General features: G+C 38.8%; 1 protein-coding gene across 5 annotated transcripts in view; it reads right to left on the minus strand.

Moving 5' to 3' along the window:
- Positions 1-16533, minus strand: part of NIN (ninein) — a 112082-nt gene that overhangs the window by 19500 nt on the left and 76049 nt on the right. For 4 of the 5 annotated variants that reach the window (XM_072116074.1, XM_072116073.1, XM_072116075.1 and 1 more), the window contains exons 10-27: positions 15953-16093; positions 15589-15763; positions 15387-15497; positions 14984-15073; positions 14756-14894; positions 13837-13958; positions 12501-13024; positions 7930-10749; positions 6576-6701; positions 5948-6017; positions 5642-5836; positions 4368-4466; positions 4062-4184; positions 3338-3451; positions 3008-3154; positions 2134-2313; positions 539-688; positions 250-351 (exon numbers count right to left, since the gene is read on the minus strand). In XM_072116074.1, coding sequence (XP_071972175.1) covers positions 250-351; positions 539-688; positions 2134-2313; positions 3008-3154; positions 3338-3451; positions 4062-4184; positions 4368-4466; positions 5642-5836; positions 5948-6017; positions 6576-6701; positions 7930-10749; positions 12501-13024; positions 13837-13958; positions 14756-14894; positions 14984-15073; positions 15387-15497; positions 15589-15763; positions 15953-16093 — 5428 coding nt within the window. The remainder of the gene's footprint in view (positions 1-249; positions 352-538; positions 689-2133; positions 2314-3007; positions 3155-3337; positions 3452-4061; positions 4185-4367; positions 4467-5641; positions 5837-5947; positions 6018-6575; positions 6702-7929; positions 10750-12500; positions 13025-13836; positions 13959-14755; positions 14895-14983; positions 15074-15386; positions 15498-15588; positions 15764-15952; positions 16094-16533) is intronic. The other variant, XM_072116078.1, reaches the window with a different exon arrangement.

Consider the following 16533-nt stretch of genomic DNA (forward strand, 5'->3'; position numbering starts at 1 on the left):
ATTGTGTTTGAGAACTCTTCACTGAACACAACAACAAGTACAGCCACAATCGATAAATATAAATCCATTATCACTATCCTGCTGCTAGTTACACACACAACAGGTATGGATACACAGATCCGCAGAGCTGACACATAACACTTTCGGCTGCTTTGTATGGTAAAAACCTCTGGTAGACTCCTTTTAAAGTAGGGAATACTTCTCAATTACACAAAGCACTCTTGTATAACTCAAATCTTTCATACTTACTTCCATGAACGGATCATCAAACTTCCCATGTTTTGCTCTTAAGACTTCATTTTCAGTTTTGTAGGTTTCCAAATCCTGTTCTAGGGCACTTAGCTGAGTTATCTGAGAATAGACAAACATCAGTTACCGCACAGCCATACAAAATCCACCTATTAAGGCAAAGCGAGCTATACTACTCATGTGAGGGCTAACCCAGTCCAGGTTCTTAATTAAAGTGGATGTTCTGGATTTGAAAACGGTACAGCAGCTACTTTCCAGACATGATTTCATACCCATGTATCGTACTGACCTTCCTGGTTGCAGACTGGAGTTCTTTCTGGAGATGGTCACATTCCCTCTTAAGACTGGACTTCTCCTGTTCCAGGGCTTTCACCAGGCTGGACTGGCTCTGCTGCTTCTGATGTTTCAGTGATATTATGGTGGCCTCCAGCTGCCTTACCTACCATGGATAATAGAGAAGTAGGGTTAACATGCATTCATTGACAGAACAAAGATGTACCTAGGAGGAGTTGTATCATCATTACATTTACAAATAGCAAGTTTACAACAAGTGTGATTACAATGTGAATGCATAAAATCATCTGTACAATTGAAAGGAATACAGGCAGTCCTTGGGTTACTTACAAAATAGGTTCTGTAGGTTTGTTCTTAAGATGAATTTGCATGTAAGTGGTTACTGTATATTTTAGAATTGTAACCCCAGCCAAATGTTTTTGGTCTCTGTGACAACTGAATTTTTTAAATGTTGTATTGTCAAAAGAACCAGGATTACCAATAAAGCTTCATTGCAGACACCTTTGATAAATGTTATAGCTGATCATTGTAGCCTATGGCTAAAGTACAGTAAATTACCAGAGGTTCGTTTGTAACTAGGGGTGGTCTGTGACGGGTGTTCTTAAGTAGGGGGCCATCTGTATATGGTAGGGGCAGGCTCCAGCTAGCCTGAATTTAAGAATAGTCTGATGCGTACTGGTCCCATATTTCATTTTGTGGCATATTTGGCCACAGATGGGTCTGTAGAGCCACCCTTATAGATTGCGAGTGTCACCTGGTAACATAAATTGTTTTGTGACAAATCTGGCAACTGGGCAGGCCAAGAGGGGTTGTAATCTGTAGAGACATTTGTGTGAGTGCATTTATAAGCAACCACATGGCATTACATTTGGCCGCAGGCACAACCTGGAGCGGCCGACCGCTTTTCCTCATGCCCGTCAGAGATTATTTTGCCTTAAGTGTCTTCACATAACCACAGCTTATACCTCTGAAAATCTACATCAGAATGACCTACATTGTGGGCAATTTATTGGGACAATTATCCAGCTTCTCTCAGGATGCAACTGGGCATAATGTCTAACATTCAATAGTACACACAAATTCACTTGGTACTCAAAATAATCATGAAATTAGGATTCTTTATTAAATGTAGAAGTAAACACAGCAATCCACAGAAATGTGATGTTTCCTCAGAGAGGATGAAATGTAGATGGGAAATGGCCTCCGTCAGGCAGCAGGCGTCATAGGGAGCCACGGTATCTGTGCCGCACAAGGAGACACACGCCATGACATTCAATGGTCAGAGGTGGAAGCACTTTTACATACTCTTACGACAAGACCCAGTTTCTAATAAGCACATGCGCCAAATACACCCATGCTGAGTTTTGCACCAATCCAGTGTCTGTAACTTGATGTGTAATTTTTTTGTGAATGTGTCCACATTTACCACTTATTATAAATCTGAAGGGTTTTATATCCCTAGGTATTTCTGCAGAGTATTTTAGGGGGTTCATCTATTGCTCTGGTGTGAGTGTGTACCATGTGCAGTCATGTTGTATTGTTATGGGTGGTTGGATGGTGGACATAGGATGCTCCCTTCTTCTTACATACCTTTTCCCTTGTCTGTGCCAAATCAGTCTTTGTATTATGAACCTCTCTTTGAAGTCGTTCATTCTCTTGTCGCAGGAGCTGCTGTTCCTGTTCCATGAGCTGCTCCAGGTCGTCCCAGTACTGCTTCTTTTGCTGGTTCTGTAGCCCTGAGGAGTGTACTGCCATCTCCAAAACTTGTTGCTATAGATTTGTAGAAAAATAATAAAAGGGTTAGTGTAGTGAGAGCACATTAACTATCCTATAGTTCTATGTAACATGGAAAGGGCTATAAAAGGATGGGAGAAATACAATATTCAACTGTTCTGTGGCTGTAGGAATTGCTTGTAGATGGCAAGATTAAGAACAAGATTTAGAAAGACACACTCTTCCAACTACCTCTCCATCTATCATAGATATGACAGTGCACTTCAGAGCAAAGGCCAAGCCATGAGGAAGATAGATTGTCATGCAGAGCTCAGATACCCAGAAAGGCACAGAACTGGGAGAAAAGTAAAAAATGGGGAGGGGGGAATATACTCTACTGCACAGAAAGTTCACATAGCTGAGGCACTTTTGGCAATGATAATATGGGAACTTCTAAGTAGTCTAGAGCGACTAAATACTTATGCCAGTAACATGGTTTAATTTTTCTTATTTATTAAATACTTTAGTTAATATTTAGAACATTACCTTTTGACTTTGTTACTATAGTGTATTGAATTTATACTATGGGGAACATAGACAGTGACCACACCAGCAGAATAGTGAGTGCAGCTCTGAAGTGAAGCTGAAGTAACTTTACATTTGCACGTTTGAAACCATGTAGATAATATCTATATGTTAATTGTAGACCTGTTTATTTGGCTAAAAAACTGATTAAAATGAAAGCCATTACCTTGGAATTAACATTTTGCAGCTGTTTGTGCAAAGACATCACTTCTTGTTTTAAAGATTCCTTCTCCTGCTGTGCGACGCGAAGATCTGACTTCATGCGAGCCATCTGGAGGCTGACGTTCTGCAGGTTCTCCTCCAAACTATGAATCTAAAGACACCAAAAGGTACACATATTTTTTATGATCCCGGACAAGCACTTGCTCTTGTCCAAGACAAGTGTCTGGTATTGCAAGTGAATAAGACTAAACTGCTAAACTAATCCTAACCAATAGATGTGACTATTTTATGACCCATCAGAGCGCTAGGCAGAACATAAACAGCTTGTACCTACCTTCTCCTGAGATGCGGCGACCTGAGATTTTAGAGAAAGTGACTGCTGCTCCCACGTCTTTTGTTCTTGCTTTAGATTTGCTATTTTACCCTCCAGAAGGCCAACTTTAGCAGACTGAGAAAACGAGGAGAAGCAACTTACACAACAGATTACAGGGATCTTTTTCAGAACCCCATTCTGTGTAGGTCACGGAGCTCAAAATAAAACCGGTGCTAAAGAAAAGTGGGGATGTCCACATCATTTTACAGAAGAAATAATAATAATAATTGAGAACGAAATCTTCCATCAGGATGAAGAATTCTAAACCAAGCACACGTGCATGAAGGTGTGTACCCCCTCTGACAGGATCTGTTCTTCTTTTAGCTGTCTATGCCCTGTTTTTTTTTTTTTTTTTTTAATAAAAGGCTTTAACAATTATGCAAATTATCCTGAGGGGCTCCAGGCTCCGGAGACCCTCTGGCTAATTTGCATAGTTTTTAAAGCTATATGTTCTATCAACTAGGGAATAAGAAACTTTAACAAGAGCAGATCCTGCCAGAGGGAGAACACACTAGCATGTAAATGTGCTTGGTTTCCAATCCTTTATCCTGGTGGTAGACTGGGTGAAAGCTGCCACAATCAGAGACTTTCCCAACTCTACTCCAGTCTTCTGTGATTTCCCATACACTGCAGTTCGGTTCAGGAATTTCCCTGTACAGTTTGTGCATTTCTGGGTCCACCTTACCTTAGCCACACATCTGTTCAGTTCTTCTCCCAGAGCTTCCTTTTCTTTCATCAGTTTTTCGTTTTTCCTTGTTATGAGTGAAATTTCATTTCTCAGTTCAGTCACCTCAGAGCTTTTAGAGACCTGCCGAAAAATAAGGACCGGTCACAATATATTCCTATACACTCAGCTTTAGTCAACATCACAGACACCATTCCTTGTCATATAGAGTAGGTCCTAATACAGGAACAGGGCAAGAAAATGTATAAAACTTTTGATACTCCTTTTGTAACAATTCTGGTCCTGTGAAAAAGCAACAATTCTCACCTGCTTGGTCTTTACTTCTTGCTTGAGCTGAGAATTCTCCTGCTCCAGGAAACTACTATGCATTCTGACCTTGGATAACTCTCTTTCTGCATCTGCCACCTAGAAAAAAGATATTAAAAACGTAAGGCGCTTAGGACAAAACATGTATCTAAATACAGCTGTTTACCAAGAGTCCAGCTGTTCACCAATTCCACCAACGCAAATTTAGTTTTGCAACGTAAACATATGAGTTATTGCGTTACTATGACATATGGTCCCACCAGGTCCTCTAAAGGAGGGTCTTGAGGTGATAAAGTAGACTATGAGATGCATACTACTACTAGGAAATTTGGACAGGGGATATCTTGCGGTCTCCATTATTAAAAATAAATTTCATATAGAATTGACTTCCGAAGAATCTGTAAAAATACCACTTTGAACATCACAGGCACCAGGCAAACTTGAGATGCTATAGCCCACCAAGCTTAGGGAATCTGTCACCATGATTTTTTTTTTAACCACACTAACTGCTACCCTGTTTCCCTGAAAATAAGACAGTGTCTTATATTAATTTTTGCTCCTAAACAGGCGCTAGGTCTTATTTTCAGGGGATGTCTTGTATTTCCATGAAAAATAATTTACATTTATTGTTGGACAAAAAAAAAACTTCTCTACCATCCTTCTCTCCAAACTTATTTCTTGCTGTATTTCTTGTGACTCCATTTATATTGTAATCATTGGCCCCAATCTCTCATGTTTAGCAATAGCACTTTCCTTAAATGATCCCCTTCTTGTCAGCACTTTTTGTCCGGGTAGCTGCTTGTAGCACATTTGCAGCGCAACAGTCAATGATTTTATCCCATGATTTCTTCCCGCAGGTCACAACCTCTTGTGGTATCTAAATGATCTACTAATACGAATGTACGACATGGGGGGAGCTGCTGCAATGGCTGCCGCTAGGTCTTATTTTCAGGGGAGGCCTTATATTTCTAAGCTTGAACATTTTCGGGGGATGTCCTATTTTAGGGGAAACAGGGTATGTTACATAAGTTTATGCCCACACATGCCACCCTTACCATTGGTTTTGTTACCCTACGCAACATAAATTTGATGGACATGTGTCTGTTTTCAACCATATAAACTTAAACTATAACATAGAAGTTAGTTTGGGCAGGACAATCTTGGTGACAGATTCCCTTCAAGAGACAAATGGTTGAGATATCCTAGAAAGGTGGAAATACAGTTTATATCATCCAAGGTTTGACAAAATTGAATAAAATATTCCACATTTTCACCTTGGTCTTGTAGCCTTCAATTTCCTCCTTCCACTCATCTGGGTCTTTATGAGATTCCCTCCGATCCTTCTGTTTGAGAAGCAGCATTATTCTACGATTCAGATCCAAAATGTCTTCCTGGTTCTTTGAGTTTTTGGAGATCAACTCTTCATTTTCTAAAATCAGTTGCTCATTTTTACTCCTGAGTTCAGTTACCTAGTAGCATATAAAATTATGTACAGTAAAAAAAGGGGATCAGAAGTCTGTAACGGTACAGTAAAATCTATGGATATTGCCCTTAGGGCCTCATTATATAATTCAACTGACCTCACTTGTTAAGCATTCAACCATCTTCTCCATAGTAACCTTTTCATTCCGCACCACTTCAATGTCCACCCTAGACAAAGAGTGTAAAGATGAGTAAGCCTTACACAAAAATATAAGGGTGAAACAGCATTGTGCAGGAAACCATCTTCACTTGCCAAACCTGAACTTACCAGGCTTCTCTCAATCACTCTCACTTAAAAGGGTTGTCCAAGACTGAACAAAATCAGCAATCGCTTCAGGAAGCGAAGCAACCAAGAATCTCAACCAGTCAATAGGTCATGAAGACATAAGTTAGAGATCTGCCTGACCCATCATTCAGATACAGACAGTCAACATTCAAGGGTTTGTTCTTAAGTTGAATGTGTACGCAAATAGAATCGGGTAGATTTAGTACATGAAACTCCAGCCAAATAAATTTTTTTAGTCCCTGTGACAATTGGATTTGGAACATTTAAGGTTGTCAAAGGAACACGGATTATCAATAAAGCTTCATTGCAGAAACCTTACAGTCGATCATTAAAGCCTGGGACTAAATTTCATTAAATTACCAGCATCCAGATTGCTTTATCCCGGGTCACATTAGGCAGAGAGGTCAATATAGAAACAAACATATTAAAAAGATATTTACCACATTCCTTCACAAGCGTCATACAGATCTGCAATTTTTTGGTCATTGGCTTTGGATTCTTCGTTCAAGGAGTTAATCTGCTTTAATAATCCAGCATTTTCTTCCTTTAGGTTCTTGTTCTCACATCTACAAAGTAAGAACCATTATTTATAGCGGGATGTTCACAATTAAACAATATTCCCTGTATATTACTTTTTGAAAGCACATCAAAGTTGGAGCTCACAGGTACAATCAGTGCTTTGTTTTAACCATTAAAAGCCAAAGGGTTTGATGGAGATGAACACCAATAAACTACTATGGCATTGAAAAGAAAATGTTATCCACACATTTTTAACAATTGGCCAGAGTACAATTCCATAATAAGATTCTCCTTACTATTATGGACATCAAGACCATCAAAAACCTTCCTAACAGCAATGATAGCATTAACATAGAGCAGAACAATTCATTAAAATAAAGCTTAGCATCAGCAAGAAAATTTCTGTAGTAGTGGTGGGCAACCAGCACCTCAAATCTCTTCGAGAGCATTACTTAAGAGAACTCTCAGGAGGTCTCAGTCTCTGACTCGGACATTGGGGTACATGTATCAATAGTTTTTTGGCTGCCATTTCCTAAAGTTGGCCTACTTAAATCATTGTAATGTATCTTAAGTTTATTCACTTCATGATACATGTGATGATTTTTGCATTTAGTCTCACTTTTGCTACTGTTTTGGTGTGCAAGTTTTTAGTCCCAAATAGTAGTTCCCAAAAGCAAGTCCGGTTCTAACATGTTCTTATTAGGTGCAATAATGGAACAATTTCAGAGCCCAAAAGTTTCACAAGTTGAACATACATCTGGGCTGCAAAGATAGGCACAGCACAATGCATTAAATCCTTGAGTAGCTGACTTTGCAAATTTTAAGGTGCATAATCAAGCAGCGTACCAGACTGTGAAAAGTTGCAGAAAGAGAAAAAAAAAAACAAAAAAAAAAAACATTGTCTCCCATTTGCACAAAACACATGGAAGGCAGCCTTGAACCGCAAGAACCCCAAAGCTATCTGAATAGCTGCCCACCACTTCTCTACAAATAAGAAAGAACAAAAAGGTTAAAAGAGCAATGTGTTATTTTGATTAGAAGCAGTAAAATTAGCAGAAATAGATTTTGAAGCAGAGGAATTTGACAAAAGATATCTTCTTAAGAATTTTGGTAAAGACTTTGTTAGGCCAGTTGTAAGTGATGTTATAGGAGAGGTTTCTCTTAGGTTTCTTTGAAGGGTTTTAAAGGTTAGTCCTGAAGCAGAGAAAGCAGCGGTGAAAGAACAGGTCTTCATGCAGCTGACCTCAACAGAAGGGTCATAGGTTGCATTATTACCTCAGATGTTCCAGCTTCATCATGATCTCATACTCATTGTTCAGCAAGTCAAGCTTTGTGGTCTTCTGCTCACTGTTCACCACCAAGTTGTTCTGCTTGGGACTAGTTTGTTGAAGATCTCTGGCAAATAGCTCATGATCTAATGCTGCAGTGGAGAACATTTCTGGCTTACCATGGTTTTCATGCATTTTTTCACTTTTTAAAGTTTCTTCAGGACATACTAGCACGTATTGTTCCTGCTGAGCCAAGATGGAGCCACTTTCTTGATTTTGATGAAGGGGCAATGAGAAAGTGGTATCACATAGATAATTTTCAAGGCTGACAACAGGCTTTGGACTTTCTTCAGTCTTACCGATTACATGTCCCTTTTCAAGGCTGTACATTTTCTCCTGCATCACTTGAATAAGTGACTTTAATTCCTGGTTTTCCTTCTTGGCTTCTTCGTGTAACTGCTCAAGCTGCAAGGAAGCTTCAGCCATTTCTTCCATGTTCTGTATTTCTTTCTGCAACCATGAAACTTCAGTGGACAGAACTTTGTTGTTTTCAATTGCATCTAGACTTTTAAGCTCCAAAACTTTCAAGCTTTCCTTCAGTTTAAAATTTTCCTTTCTAGCAACAGCCAAGAGCAGTTTAAGGCCAGGAACTGATATAGGTGCATCTTCCAGATGTGGAATTGGAATTACCTCAAGATTAATAGCCTTCTTCACCTGATCATACTCCATAGTTAAGCCGTTTAGCTTTTCCTGAAGTAAAACAGTCTGTGTCTTAAGATGTCCATTCTCAGTTTTCACATCATTATAACTCTGTTCAAGCTTACACAAAATCTTTGTGGTATCTTCAAGTTCTTTGGTTTTATTTTGTAGTTTCATATTCACATTATCAAGGGTTTCCTTATATTGGTTGACAGATATAGAAGCCAGAACTTTAGGGTCTTGTCCTTCAGACCTCATTAACGAGTTCTCCTCGGTTTCACAAAGTTGATTTTTGAATTTATTCCTGTTGGATTTGTTATCAAGCACCAACATTTTCTTTTGTAACCTTGAAATTTCCGATAGCAACCTGACATTCTCTTTCACAGTTTGCTCGTGGACAGCTTGTAGACTCTTAAAGACATCCATTTCATCTTCAGGAACCACCAAACGATTCTGAAGTTGAGACACAAGACACTTCAACTCTCCATTTTCCTTCTCTATGATATTAAAGTTTTCTTTAATCGCACATAGAGTGGCCATTTCTTTTTCCAAATCTTTAATTGTATCTTGAAGCCTGGCCATTTCTTGACTATCCTTTTCAGACTTTTCACACATTTCTCTGTAGATTTGTTCAGAGTGCAAAAGTTTAGAGTTGAGCTCTTCTTTCTCAGATTTATAAGTGCTTTCTAGTTTCTCCACCATTTTCTGAAAACGTTGGGCATCTCCACGATCCACACCTTCAGTATCTTTTTTACCAGCTTCTGTCAAGTTCTCCGCCTTCTTCTCAGTAGCATCAATCTTCTCCTGAAGTTTGGCAATTTCAGACAACAGTTGAACATTTTCTTTGACAGTTTTCTCATACACCTTTTGCAAATTGTTGAAGATTCTCCTCTCTCCTTCTAGGAGACTCGGACACTTCTGTTGGTCAGGTGCATGTTTTTTCAAGTTTTCATTCTCTTTTTTTATTGCAGTATAATCATTCTGGAGTTTTGATAAAGATTTGACCTCATCCTGCAGTTGAGTAATTGTACTTTGTAGTCTTGTAATCTCTGCAAGCATTTCTTGTCTCTTTGCATCTGTCCCATCACACATTTCCTTATAAAGAGACTCAGACTCAGAAAGTTTGGCATCAAGGATCTTTCTTTCAGTTGTATGTTGGCTTTCCGCTTTCTGAATGGTGTCATTTAGAGCCATGATACTTTTCTTTGCTTCACACAGCTGTTCAGCCTGGTTCCTCAACTTTTCATCCAGTATGGAGACCTGGGAGAGTAACTCAGAATTCTCTTTTTCAACATTCTCATAAACAGCTTCCAGCCTTTTGTTCTGGTTTCTTTCCTCTTCGAGATGAGCCAAGCTGTTCTGGAGCTGAGATACCACATTTTTAAGGTCCAAATTTTCCATTGAAAGCATCTTATATTCCGATTGAAATTTTGATAAAGACTCAAGTTCATTTTTCAACTCGTTGATTGTTGCCTGAAGTTTTGTGATTTCTGTCAGCAGTTCATGTCTTTTTCTCTCATTACTCTGACTTATTTCTTCATAAAGCGCTTCAGACTTTGACAATTTAGTACCAAGTTCTTCTGTCTCATGCTTATACTTCTTTGTCAAGTCATCTAGGGCCACTTGAAGATGCTTCATGTTGGCATCTGCCTGAAGGAGCTGCTCATCTCGCTCTGTCAATTCCTCCCGCAAATCATTTTCCAGCTGAAGGATCCTGCCATTTAGTTTTGCTTCGATCTGTTGTGCAGTAATTTTCAGCATTTCAAGCTCATTTTGCAGATAAGCCTTTTCTGACTGTAGATTATTGACCTGCTCTGTGTACGCCTTCTCTAATAGATCTTTCTGCTGCAAAATATCAGAAAAAGACATTTCTTTTTCCATTTTTTCTAAGTTTTCTTTTAGTTTATCCTGCAATTCTGCAACATCTTGAATAAGCTCTTCCTTTTCAAATGCCCATTGGGCTTTTTCTTCCTCATGTTGGGCCTTGAGATCTTGAAGATCTCCCTCACATTTTTCTTCTAAATTAATCAGGTCTTTTTCATAATTTTTCACTGCTAGTGCATAGTCATTTAAAAACTGAGCCTCTTTATCTGAGATTCTTCTATTATACTCGGTTTCCAATTTTTTCCTAAACATGATTAACATAGAAGAGGATATGAAATGCAGTCATGCAAGATAATTTTTACAGTGTATACATTATACATTGCTTTCTTGTACTGGTCCAGGTACTGAGACCCAATTCAAGCTAAAAATAAAGAGGTAGATGCTATAAGATGGGCAGTACAAGCTAAATGGTGTGCAAGCTTTGTTTTCACTCCCAAGAGCCCAAGATAGTCACAAATGGCAACAGTGCCTACAATAGCATTTAATTCCCTGTCCCCAGAGGATGCTGGGCGTCTCAGCACCTGGACCGTGCTCATATTTTTACATTTTTATTTTTAATTTAATTATTCAAAGCTGCATTTTTGATTAATATTCATAGCTTTTAAATACCGGTGAATTAAAGGTGAATTAGAAAAAGCGCAAATTATTGATTTGTCTTTTAAAGAAAGGATCACTGGGGAGCAAAAGTAGCAAGCTAGGAAGAAGTAAAAAATAATAATAGTAGTAAAAACAAATTATGTTACATTGGCAAAATGTGTCAAACTTTATTTTGAGGAGTTGAGCTTAGGATTTTAATTTCAGTGATTTCATGCACAATTTGAAAAATGGGAGGATAACCATCCTTTAGGCAGGACCGATGTGTGGCCTTATTATTACAAGAGAAGCTATTTATTGGAGGGACAAGCCTTATTTAGCACAGAAGGTTGGAGGCCCTTCTATTGAACATACCAACAGAGGAGAGTCCTAACTCATACAAGTACTGTTATATTACCAACCAACGCAAAACAAAAATAAAATAAAAAATAAATTACAAAGAAATTCCAGACCAACTAAATCTGCGGCAGATCCTGTCCGGCGTATATATTACACCTATAGCCTTTGCAAGTATCCTGGTGCAGACTAAATTAGATTTAGTGCCTTTTGTTCTGCTCACTTAAAAAAAAAAAAAAATTGTGGTGAGGGTGGCAGACGGAGGGAAAAGTCACAATTTTCTGGTTGGGGGAAACTGCCAAAAAAAAAACATGAGAAATGCTACACGAGTCCAACATAGTGGAGCTGAATCAAAGGAAATCAGGAAGGAGAATGTGAGGCCTGATATTTTGGGGCAGGGAGACCATGGCTTAAGAATTTGGAGGCACCAAGCCTCTCCCAAATACATTATAACAAGAGAGAAGGGAGAGGTGATGAAACTACAGGACTTCTGCAAATAACGGCTAGAACATTTTCACTATATCAAGTCACAGCATTTTTAATTGTCATATAGGTTACGTGTTTTTGCTACTCATTTCATGATTGATTTCATAATTTGTGAAAATCAAATCAATGAAAACATTTAGGAAAAAAGAACATTCAAGAGGTTTTCAAAGCTCACAGTATTGATAGTCAATCCATACTACAGACAAGTACTATGGAACGTGTGGGGTTTGGCTCTCAGTTCCATCTAATCTGCCATTTGAGCAATGAGTTTTTTCAATGTCACCCCATTCAGCATACATTACCATATAAACAGGCTTTTCATAGCAAAACAGAGGCAGGCGGGTGCTTATTTGTTGCCTTTTTAATTGATGTCAATTTTGCATGGGTATGTAAAAAACACCCTTTCAGGGGATACAAAATTATTGTACATGATACAACATGTGATGTAGGTTAAATGATGTGATCATTTTGAGGTTTAGGTTGTTACCTTGGTAGAGTGCTGGTGGTAGAGAGGGAGTCTCCCATTATCATGCTTTAATCCCAAATGGATTGACAATTAGGAGCAGAAACAATCCTTACCTTTCCTCCTGGACTTCCGTATGATGTTGTTCATTCAATTCTCTCCTTAATTCCAGTTTTTCTAGTTCATGTTTTTCCTGAAAACCCATTACTTTATCATTAAAATTTTGTTCCAGTTCCCTCTTCTTTTCCTCGTATGTGGTTACCAGTTCCACCAGTTTGCTCTCGGTTTTCTTCTCCAAGTCCTCTGCTCTCTGGACCAGCTCCTCCTTCTCCTTGTGGTAGGTTTCCTTGGCCTCTTCTAATTGTAGCCTTAGCACAGCTTCCTGCTCCATTAGCTGAAGCTTCTGGTTAGTAAATTTGGCTTCTATTTTATCCATTTGGTCACGATGATCACATTCTATTTTCTGCTTCTCCTCTTTAAGGCTGGAGATCTCAGCTTCTAATTCTAAGTGCTTTATTTTGTAGAGTCGTATTTGCTCTTCTGCCTTCTGAATTTCCTCATTCAGCTTTTGTTTTAGGACATCTTGCTCCTTCTCAAAAATACATTTAGCTTCCTTCAGCTTCTCTTCATAGTGTGCAACCTAGGACAAAGCAGGTAGTCTACATGAGTGGTCAATTCGTTTATCTCATACAACCGAGACAGAGGTGCAAGTAGTATCGACTTCAGAATCTGAAATCTTAGTTGCTCACAAACTATGTGTAATGTACAATATCAGAGCTCCGTAATGCTGCAATGACCTTTGGGTGTCTGAGAACTACTGCCTAGTCACTGTACAGTTAGATATGTGATGAGAGAACCACCATTGACTGCAATTGCTGCATTCCTCATTACATATTATACCATCAGCCAGTCAGAGCAGTGAACCACACACTATTATCAAGTCATACAATCTCATTCAGGGAAACATTTTTGATGTGGATGCAGTTTTGGTCTCAGTGCTATCCGACCATCCGTTTTTGTAGTCCTAGTGTCAACCAGGTTTTGCAAGATTTGTTACAGCTCTATGACACTTATTTCATTTTCTTAGCATCTGCTAACAAATGCTTAAAAACCTGACTGCACTAGAATAGAGTGCTATCTTTATTTCATGCAGCCAGTGACTTCATCGGGTTGAGAATCATGCATTATTCGGAGTAATGCATGCTGCAATTTTTTTTGGATCGGATCAATGGACTGTGAAAAGCAGCATGTGCATAGCACTATAGACAACACACGTGTCAGAGTGCTGTCCAATGTAGGCTTGTGCACTTGTACAACTAAATTTTTTTGTGGGTAAGGGACCTTACTCCTCTAGTGATTGTGTCCACTTTTCCATTGAGCCTACTCATAAGTGTCTGATGGGTCTAAGATCTTAGATTTGCAATCCATATAGTAAAGTAAAACAAATCTTACCTTTGATTCCAGTTCATTCTTTAACTGGTCCATTTCCCTTTGGTGTTGTTCTCTCATCTGCTCAATGGCCATCTCTGCTTCTATACTCATGTTTAGTGGAGGGCAATCTTCAGAGCCAATACCTGCATGATGCAATTACACATTAAAAGGAAACTTACCATCAGGCCTCTCCCTATTTAAGTAGATCAGATGGTAGGTTACTCCTTAACCATAAACTATCTTTCTTGAATCATCTTTCTTGACGGCTGCTTAAGTACCCAGTAACTGCTCAGGTGGCAAAGAGCATGCACAGGTCATGCAAGGATGTGGGACAGCAAATTGCATATCAGTAAGATAAAGTTTAGATCAGGTTAGGCTATATAAATGGATCAGAGAAAGATAGTTTAGGACATTAGGAGGAACCTAACATCAGATCTACCTTAATAGGTAGATTCCTGATAATAGGTGTTCTTTAAACAACTATATGCATGAAAAGTAGGATTAGGCACTATGGCCATGGTTGGGCATATCAATAGAGCCTCAATGACCGCACATCAAACCCCCTACAATGCCATATCACTAACTGTTTAAAGTGTCCTACAAATCATAAATTTAGGATTTAGCAGAGAATGCACTTCAATGGTCCTGAACTACTACACTGCAATTCATAGGTTAATTCTGGGGTCTCATTTGGGCTAAAACAAGCAAGCCTTAATCTCTTACTGCATTTTTTTATGTGACCTTCTATTGTCCAAAAACAAACTGTATATATAGAGCAAAAGAAATTCTATACATGGTGGCCCTTTTTTCTGAATATACAATATAATGAACCCGATTCTTTTGATTTTTAAAACCAACTAGCCACAAAATGCAGATCCACTACGTGGCTCTTTATGTGGTTCAATTTACAGATCTCATTTATCAAGGTATGGATTCTTACCTTGGTCATAATCAACAGCATTTTTATTATCCATTTCATCAAACAATGAAGTCTTCAGCGAGGTTTTCAGACCCCGAATCCCCTGAGCTCGATAATCCTCGAGCTCCAGCTGTAATTCATCAATACGATCCTGCAGCTCCTGCGAGAAATAAATGATGGGTCAGGATTAGTATTTACACACTGACCTCTGCTATGAAGCAGCGGACAGCTATTGATCCACGCACTCACCCGGCGCTGCCTCTCGTATTCATTCCGCATTTGCATCAACTTCTCCTCATGGCGGAAAAACTCAACACAGCTTGGATCCAAATCTCCAAACTACAAAGAAAGATTATATATGTGCTATCACATGCTGTAATAAAAGTTCTTTACAGGGTTAAAAATGCCATCTGTGTAATGGGCAGGAGTTTTTAGAATTGTCCATATACCAGGAGTCTTAAAGTTGAAAAAGATGGTGACCAAATTTACTTTGTAAAACTTTTGCCAGAATTCCCATAATTCACAGTGGGAGAGAGACAGGTGCAAATTGGCGAGAGGGTTCGCCAAATCTCAATATATGATGGTCTTGCAATATCTTCTGTATGGGAATACCTGGTATAGCGAAGATCAAAACAACAACTGATAGACAAACCTTTTCACGCAGTATGTTGTCAAGAGTCTTCTGCAGTTTGGACGTCAAAGCCTCGCAGTCTGATAGCTTCTCAGATGTTTCCAATAACTCATTTTCCATACGACTGTTTTCCTATAAGCACCAGAAAGATTTACACACAAGTTAAAAAGCTACAAGACATAAGCAAATATCCCAAAAAAGTAGTCAAAAAAAATATTCATACCTTTATTGATAATGTAAGCCGATCCCTAAGGAAATTCTCTTCCAATTTCAACTTATCGAGCTCCTGTTCAAGCTCCAGTCGCTGGCGATTAGCTTGCTGCAGTATCTGTTCCCTCTCTTTTCTCAGCTCAGTTTTCAGGGCCATGGTCCTCTCCTTGTACTCCTCATCCAGCTTTCTACAAGATTCAGACACCAAGTGATAAGTGGCAGCTATATGATGTTCGCACTTATATGGTCCTATGTCATCCAGGAGACAAGTGTAACCAACAGACTCCTCGGTAAAACGTTTCTCAGAATTCTATCTTGTGAATTCATTTGTAAACTCTACAATGCCAATATAAAAACAGCTAACCAAAGCTACAAACCGAAGGTTATATTCATTCCGGCACTCAATGGCGGCATGATGGTCGTCCACCTCTGATGCCATGAGACTTTTAAGTTTTTCGTTTTTCTCCAAATCCATACGCAGCTTCTCCTTTTCCCTCAAATTCTGGTCAGCCCGTTCTCTACAGAGAGCACATAATGGTCAAACTTAAAGCTCCAAATAGTTTAATTGAAATTACTGGAATATCTGGAAACAAGAGTGGATCAGACCTTAAAACACCTTAGTACAAGGGGCTACAATAAACTTGAAATATATCTCATCAGAGCGAAAGCTTTCGTCACTCTACGAGGGAGTTATTTAATTAGTTATTAGATTCGTTTTATTTTATTAGATTAGTAATTAACTAATTAGAGCCAACATACTTTTCTCTACAAAATGTGTTTTGAATTCCATCTTGCTAACAAGATGGCCAGAAGCTTAAAGGGAACCTGTCAACACATTTTTCAAATAAACAGCTAGTGATAGGTTCCCATAGAGCCCTAGTAACTGACAACCTTCTTTTAGCTAAAAAATTGTCCTCAGACTCCCATATATTCAACTTTATAAACATGCTTGGATACC

The sequence above is a fragment of the Engystomops pustulosus genome, chromosome 7, assembly GCF_040894005.1.
Source record: "Engystomops pustulosus chromosome 7, aEngPut4.maternal, whole genome shotgun sequence".
In the NCBI taxonomy this organism is placed as follows: Eukaryota; Metazoa; Chordata; class Amphibia; order Anura; family Leptodactylidae; genus Engystomops; species Engystomops pustulosus.